Source organism: Clytia hemisphaerica, unplaced genomic scaffold (genome assembly GCF_902728285.1).
Source record: "Clytia hemisphaerica strain Z4C2 unplaced genomic scaffold, Clytia hemisphaerica genome assembly, whole genome shotgun sequence".
Taxonomy (NCBI): domain Eukaryota; kingdom Metazoa; phylum Cnidaria; class Hydrozoa; order Leptothecata; family Clytiidae; genus Clytia; species Clytia hemisphaerica.
This window is the reverse complement of record NW_027104433.1, coordinates 850,366-858,112: the sequence shown is the minus strand read 5'-3', so window position 1 is coordinate 858,112 and position 7,747 is coordinate 850,366. Positions and strand designations below refer to the sequence as shown.

The 7,747-nt window shown below is 35.6% G+C and overlaps 3 protein-coding genes across 3 annotated transcripts in view; 2 read left to right on the top strand and 1 right to left on the bottom strand.

The window, feature by feature from the left end:
• LOC136820675 (integrator complex subunit 4-like) overlaps window positions 1-7,747 on the bottom strand; it is a 159,987-nt gene that overhangs the window by 110,463 nt on the left and 41,777 nt on the right. The window lies entirely within an intron of this gene.
• Window positions 147-3,149, top strand: LOC136820632 (zinc finger homeobox protein 3-like). The gene is made up of 5 exons (XM_067076827.1): window positions 147-775; window positions 1,009-1,208; window positions 1,321-1,551; window positions 2,145-2,391; window positions 3,064-3,149. Exons 1-5 carry the CDS (start codon window positions 757-759, stop codon window positions 3,147-3,149), a joined length of 783 nt encoding a protein of 260 aa, XP_066932928.1. The 5' UTR covers window positions 147-756.
• The window catches only part of LOC136820630 (histone-lysine N-methyltransferase 2A-like), a 38,977-nt gene continuing 36,359 nt past the window's right edge, over window positions 5,130-7,747 (top strand). The window contains exon 1 of the mRNA XM_067076826.1: window positions 5,130-5,438. Coding sequence (XP_066932927.1) covers window positions 5,145-5,438 — 294 coding nt within the window. The 5' untranslated portion in view covers window positions 5,130-5,144. The remainder of the gene's footprint in view (window positions 5,439-7,747) is intronic.

Sequence of the window (7,747 nt, the reverse complement as noted above, 5' to 3'; positions counted from 1 at the left end):
TGACTTTTTAAATTCGTTAACCGTATTGCTGACTTTGAGATAATCTTTTCCATCATATGAAGGTCATGTTTTAAAACAATCGATCGCATATATTAACAGCTACAACACGGATGGTTGTCATTTCTCTAAGTTTTGACTTTGCCTGAAATGTACAATCTATTTATTCCTTTTGTAGGTTTTATTTTTACATAAGTGTTCCCGTTTCATATCAGGCACATATTTCATATCAGGACAGTGTCTGCCTATTGTTATATTGTGCTGATATAAGCAAAAAAAATGGTTTTCTTTTCCTCTTACTGACCAATCTTGCTCCACATCTGTATCAATCCAATGTGAAAAAGCTTGTAAATTAAAATTGATGAGTAAGCAAACGATATCACTCTTATTTAAAAACAAAACCTTTAAAGAATCAATTTTAGTTATAGAAAATACCACGCGAGATAGGAAGAAAACATGCAATGCAATTACTTCAAAACATTTCTCTGGGCTTTTCAATGAAAATTGTGGCGTCGTTGTAGAAAAGTGTCGAATCCACGTGCATTTATTTGTTTAGAGGCTCCACATTAAGAAACTATGTATTCTAAAAAAGAAAAACATGGAGCCATCAAATCATTCTGTCATTCACTATTTACACTTAAGAAAGAATTTCGAGGTCTTTTGAGTATGATTTTCTGGGGTGTGAACCCGTGAAGAAAGTTTTAATTTGAAGTCATTGCATTGCATTTTGAATAAAGTGAACGTTACTTTCAAAACAACATGGCTGCTGTCACTAGAAGTAAGACGTATCTCTTTCTCCTTCATCTTATATCTTTTTTAATGCTTATTTTCCATTGGGGCTTTTAAGTTTTGCACTTCATTTATACTATGATAATCTAGATTGTGTTCAAAAATTGATTTTTTCTAAAAAAACTTGTTGACGAGTCTCTTTTGTCGCTAGTTTCTTTTACACCTCAAACCAATCTTTCGTATAATAAACACAGCAAAACACCTTATTTAATCATTTCCTAGGTAAACGATTAGCTGTTGAACCTACTCCAATGACTCCATCTCAAACGCGTTCCGAAGGATACAATGTGTTTCCAAACTTCTACGCTAGAATGTCTGCCGAGCAACTCGAGCGTTTGGAAGATTTCTTCGAATTTAATCCTTATCCAACTGGAAACGAAAAAGAAGAACTGGCTAAAGAGATAGGTGTTGAAGTCGAAAAGGTCAGTTTTATGAACGACACGATAAGATAATGTGAAAGTGTTCTCGTTTTCAAGTTATCAAAGAATGTTAGATCTATCATATCTGAACTTAGAATTAATGTTTTCGCCATAGATTTTCAACTGGTTTTCAAACAAACGAAACAAAAAAGGAGGAACGCCCAAAAAACAGAAACCAACGCAAAGCAAACTTAAGACTCGTGCCCAAGAGAGGAAAGTAAAAAAGGCTGAAAGATTACCACGCAGTAGCAAAAAGACTGATCGAAGTGAACTGAATACGCCTACCAAACCCTCCGTAAACATACATGTAGACCATCCCCAATGTTGGCCTAACTTCAATCTCAAGGTATATTTGCAACTATTCTCACTTTTTTAAACAGTCAAATTAAAAAGTCCACTGGAGAGAGAAAGCTTTCAGTCAAAGTACTAAAATGATTTTGCTTTATGTTGTAAACCAGACTTTGTTGGGACAACCTGATAACATTAATACCACTTTTCAAAAATGACAACTATAGACGATATCGGCTTAACGTGAAAACTCAGATTTGATCCCCGAATATTGCCCACAATGCTTTGTGCGGAAAAAATTTCACCGTGAACTTTTTTCCGCGCAAAGCATTGTGGGCAATATTCGGGGATCAAATCTGAGTTTTCACGTTAAGCCGATATCGTCTATTAGACTCATTGCAAAAGGTTAAAATTTAGGTCAGTCTGTTTGCGTTCTATAAGTAAGTAATTATGAGTTCAACCAAGCCTTTCGTTAGGTTTTAGGAGGGTTAAAACCATCAAAGAAAAAAAGACTTCCTCCCGTTACGGCGCTGCGTATTTTTTCCGTCAGTGGTCGCAACCCAACTTCAGCGGTCCGAAACCCATTTTAGCGGTCGAAACTCATGTTTTAAATGGAAGAGGATTTTTTATTCATATTTTTCTATCACGCAGGTAATTGACACTGTTCAAAAACAAAACCCAATAATGCCACTAAGCCCATTTGAAAGTTTTCACATTCCTATGGATGATTCGGAGAACGAAGACCAACCTTACGAAGTGAAAGAAAACGCTGCCCAGAACACAGACGGGAGGTGCGAGTGGACGATGGATGATTACGTCAATGACGGAATAGCGAAGAAAATTATGAAGATGGGAAATCGGAAAGATGTCCTCCGTGTTTGCAAAGATGTATTGAACGGTATGCAAAAAGTAATTTTTTTGTTTTTATGTAAACTTTAGATATACTGTACTTCCTTTATAAGAATATATATTCATATAAGCAAATCTTTTCGCTAGAAGAGGATTAGCAGAAGCCTATTGGCACTACACCAGTTATCTGGCACTCCATGAAGCACTTTTCTTCCAACGTGCTAAATCTCTGAAGCTCGGACAAATTTTCATCATTCGGAAGTTTTGGATTATGGTTTTTTTTGCAAAACCACGTCAAGGATTTTGCAGTGGGGGAGGGGCTGAACCCTCCTTTGCGTAGATTGTCGGGTCCAACCGAAATATTTCGGACTGAGGATGCGGCACATCAAAGGCCGACTATCATTAGCCTAGGATCCGCGCATCTGTTACATGCTATTTTCTATTCAATTTAAAGGAGAAAAATGCACAAATTTGTGCAGATTTTCCTTCGAGAAAAAACTAAGACCTTTGTAGTCTTTGTAAAACTAAGATCTCAATTTGCAAAAGAGTGTCTTAACTATAAAAAGTTTATTACTGCGGTGACGTATATCATGTATTAAAATCGCGAAATGGGCTAATTCCTCTCTTTAGTGTGAACGGTGGCCAATCTGCATTGGAATATCAGATAAGCATACCAGTAAATTTCGGAAAGCAGGAAAAATTTCAAATGACTTTTTTATAGGATTCAAAGATGTTCCAAATATTTCAGACGATGCTTTTGCTGATGCATTTGCCATCGACCAAATGCAAATACTGACTGAAGCTTGAATTTCTGTATCATACCACAAAGACGAAATTTTATTTTGTGTTTCACATCCAGCAGACTTTCTCAAGTATTAAACATCGAGTTGCAGGTTCAACGTGGTGGCTCGTTTTGGTGGGAAACAATCTTCTGATCCTAACATTGTATATTTTGTTGATTTTAATTCTTTTGTCGATATTTCGTTATGTTTTATAGTTGCATTTTGTACATAAGCAATTTAAAAAAGACGTTCATTGTCTTTACGAAGGAGACCACTCTGAAAATAAACCATACAACTACAAACTTCACATGTTTTAATTTGTTGCCAAAGATTAAGGATTGGGCATTCAATTTCAAGCCTCGTTCTTATGGATTTTCTCCCAGAGTACCACACCCTCCTGCTTATTCAACCTCTCCCCTAGTCTGAATCGCAGACCTCTACAAAACCGCAGGTAGTATAGGTCTGCTTAATGGAAAGAAGCACGGATTTGTTAGTGGATGCGAGCAGCCTACCTCTCCCCTACAATTAGGCACATACCTTATCGGGGAAAAGTGACGAAATTTTGACCAAGTGACGAATATTTTTTCCCGACGAAGTTTTCCCCGATAAGGTAAGAGCAGCGGACAATAGTATAGGTGGTTTTTATCAAGATATTTGTCGGGGTTTGTTTCGAGACCTTTTCTACTTTGTATTGTACTTCAAGAAATCCTAGATGGAGCCTCACGCCGGCCTGGAGAGTGTCTTAGAGGTACCATAGACACATGAATTAAAAATTCATATGTCTATGGAGGTACCCCGAGTCGAGGAGTCTCAAAAAAATCTCAAATGGTGAAAAGACTTTAGTTTCGCGCGCATTTTGACTCAATGGCCCAACCTTTTTCGGTTTTAGAATAAATTAAATGTTTGACGGCGTGTTGTGCATAAATTATGCATTCGCAATTTTCCGGCAAAAAGGCAAGACGTGTAATTTTCCCTCTGAAAAAAAGTTAAAACAGCACGTCAAAACTGTCTCAGAAAAAATCCTAATTTCTTTACTTATACTTGCCCCTCATTTTTGCATAGCTTGTCAAAGACAGAAAATGAGGCCTATTTGGATCATTCTTCCATTTTCAATCCCTTCTTGATCTGTTTTTCTAAGTTGCAAACTGTATGCGAAAAATTTCAGCAGCCCTTTTCATCTCTTTTCACTAGAAAATGGCACGAGGGAAAAAAATCATTGCAATCTTGAAATCTATTCGTTTGACTGGTTGGATCTTTGGGTTGAATTGGAGACTTTAAGCCCTTTGAAGTTTGAGTTACGTGTCCTTATATTATAAACTTCTGATAAATATTAAGATTTTAGCTTTTTTCGCTAATTCGCACTCTAATTCGGCGCTAACGACGATTGTTATTGTGAGTATGAGTAATTCTCGGCGATTTCTTTAGATAGAATAAAAAATATTGAAAATGATTAATTGTATAAGAAATCAAAATGGATTTGTTACAAGCTACTTATACTGCGATATTGGATATAAAAAAGCTACTGAAGCTAGATAAAATTTAGTTCCAGCGATTAGACAGAGAGTTTCCCGTGAAGAGGTGTGATCACTGTGACCAGGCTTTCCTCGATAAAAGGAGATAACGAGGTAAATTTTTGAGCCTTCCTAAATATAAAGTGCTGAAAGTGGATTGAATAAATCATTATTCAAATATTTGCTCCAAACAATGTCTGCCGCGGGCTGCTATAAAAGGTTGAATAAAAGAAGACGTCTATTATGCCAGAACCACTGACTTGACATCGGATGTTTGAAATATTTTGGACACTTTGCATTTTGAAAATTTTGCTTATTCTAAAACGAAGTGAACGAAGAATAAGGAACAAGGAGAAATAATCTTGGAAAAATAGTTGGAAAACGAAAACTGACGCAGCCGGGATTTGCGATCGAATGTTTTGATCTTGATTGGAAGCCATTTTTAATTTATGCGAAAAGCTTTGCCTCGATCTTCCAAAAGGAATTTTTCAGAATCAAACAACGTTAAAATGGCGCGATCCAAAGCTCGACAAAGACGTTCTGCCAGATTTTCATCTTCAAAAAATGAAAAACCTGATGAAAAAATCGAACAAAATGAAGAAAGGATGTGCCACGGTAAAACTTCGAACCTTACTGATTTCCCAGAACCCAAACACTCGACAGAAAAAAGTGATAATTTAATGTTTTTATCACCTAAACAGTATGATGCAATTTTTGGTGAATCGGGTGAATCCACATCAAATGCAAATGAAACATCCACCTCAAATACCAGTAAACAAGCAGATTGTCCACCTAAAGAAAAGGTATAACTTGATTTTAATCTTGTTAAAATATTACAAAATATTACATCAACGGGGGTCACTTACATAAGCAAGCAGAGAGGGGCAACTTTCATAGCCATATTTTTCTATGATGAAGCACTACAACTGTATTGTGAACTCATTTTGAATGTTTGCTACACATTGGGCTGTTCAAGTTAAAGTTGGCATGTGGAGTAATTAGTTATGCAATAGACTGTTGTGTTGACCTAAAGAGTATTGGCGTCGCGTTCTCCCAACACGTGCGTTTGCGTAGGGTAAAATGGGTTGGTGTAATTTAAGATGCACGATCTAACGATTTACGATGCACGATTCGCGATCCGTGCATAGAATATGTTAATCCATGCGTAATTATGCTAACCATGATAAAATATTTTGGTAATTTACTAACTTTCATTCGCTGAAACTTAATTATTTTTAAAAATATCATTTATGCAAGGTTATACAAATTATATTTAAAGAAGCCACGTGCATTCACCTTCTGTAGTTGCTCTCTTTTTCATAACTTGAATCAATATAGGGGAATTGTTTACAGAAAGGAAATTCTTTCTCATAATAGAGCACCCGTTTTTTGCTTCGTACATTACAATCCTCAAAACATATTGTTTGCCAATATATTCTTTTATTTACTTTTTTTAAGAAAGAAATTCCTATATTCGATTATGATAACTGAGAGCAAAAATATTTCTTGTGCATTGTTTACTTTCACTCTCTGTTAGGGTACCGTGAGTGGTCCTAAATTCGACAGCCCTGCCTAAATCCGAGCCCCCCTAAACAGTTAGTCACACTAGCGCCTGCCAAAATGCTTATCAAAGATTAATGCTGTGAAAGCGTTATATCATTTACTTGACTCTCAAGCAAAAAAATGCGCCGCAAAATTTCTTAAGGGATTCATGAAAAAATAACCCGGCGCTTTTTAATGAAATTAACATTTTCAAAAACTTTGAGAAATTGCCTAAAATTTGAGCCATAGATGAAAAAATTTGAGCCAAGCCAACTAATTTGAAGATCAACTTCCCAAGAAAAAGATCTACAGGGGAGGCGGAACCCACCTAGATCCGCGCACCGCCGGATAGGCTGTTTCCCGTAAATTTTGTCGGACCTTAAACAATGACCCATTTACATGTGCGGAATTATTTTTACTTTAGCGTATAAACAAGGCCTTAAAAATTGAAGCGCTGTCTCGGGAATTGAATGACAAATTTTGGTTGACATTGATTTTGGCTGCTGCACGTTTTATTTTGTTTCAAACTTTCAAGTTTTAATTAATTGTCTTGCAAACTTGATTCAGGTAACTCTCATCCTTGTTGTGCAAATACATCCTGTAGATGAGAATGGGCTCAAGAGCCTCCTGTAACTCAACCACAATAGATGACTGATGTTGTTTTTTCTGAAAGCTAGATTTCCTAGTGTGACTAACTGCCAAATAACAGCTATGAAAAAAATTCTATGTTTACAAACATTCCCTCTCCAAGTTGAACAATAAACTATATTGCAAGAATTCTCGAAACAAAACATCTAACAAGATGACTAAAATGTCAAGATGTCAATTAATGTGATAAAAAAAGTGCGAGTTGTAAAAATAATTACCTCTATTATTCTGAATCAGTTGCTCGTGTTTTAAAACGTTAACAATTTTGTAATAAAAAATTATGTTTTGTAAAAGAGGCAATTAATGTTTTGGTTCAATTGATTCAGTATATCAAATCTCTCACTTTAGTTGACACTTTGGTATCTTCATTGCGTCACAGCAAAAAGTTTGTTTTTATTTTAGTTTTTATCTTTGAAAGACCCCATCGGATTTAGGCAGGGCTGTCGGATTAGTCTTTTTCATAATTTTATGGTCGTAATTATTCGTAGTTCCATTGCTTACTTATTTCTTTTTTGTTGCATAAATTTACCGTGGTAAACAAAAGCGAGAAAAGATTATGCCATTGTTTTAGAATTATGTTATATAATTTAAGTTTTATGATAATTAGGAATAATCAGCATACTTTATGCATGGATCGCGCATCGTGAATTGTAAATCGTTAGATCGTGCATCTTAAATTACACCAACCCGGGTAAAATGGCGAAATGCGAAAATCGATTTTGGCAAAATTTTTTAGAAAAATGACCCTACAAGATTTGACTATATCTTTTTATTTCATGAAGCAATTACTTTCAAATAAAAAATATATCGACAATGAATGGGTAAGCTTTCTAGAAATCCAAACATAGATTGCATAGCTTTTACCAAAAAATAGCACTTTAGGATCAGAAACAGTCAAAAACCAGCTTTTTCCAATTTTCAT

What these genes read in the sequence shown, in the direction of transcription:
- LOC136820632 (XM_067076827.1), top strand. An exon ending in TAGGTGTTGAAGTCGAAAAG is followed by an intron (nt 1,209 to 1,320) that starts GTCAGTTTTATG and finishes TTTTCGCCATAG; the next exon opens with ATTTTCAACTGGTTTTCAAA. An exon ending in TTGCAAAGATGTATTGAACG is followed by an intron (nt 2,392 to 3,063) that starts GTATGCAAAAAG and finishes ACTTTTTTATAG; the next exon opens with GATTCAAAGATGTTCCAAAT.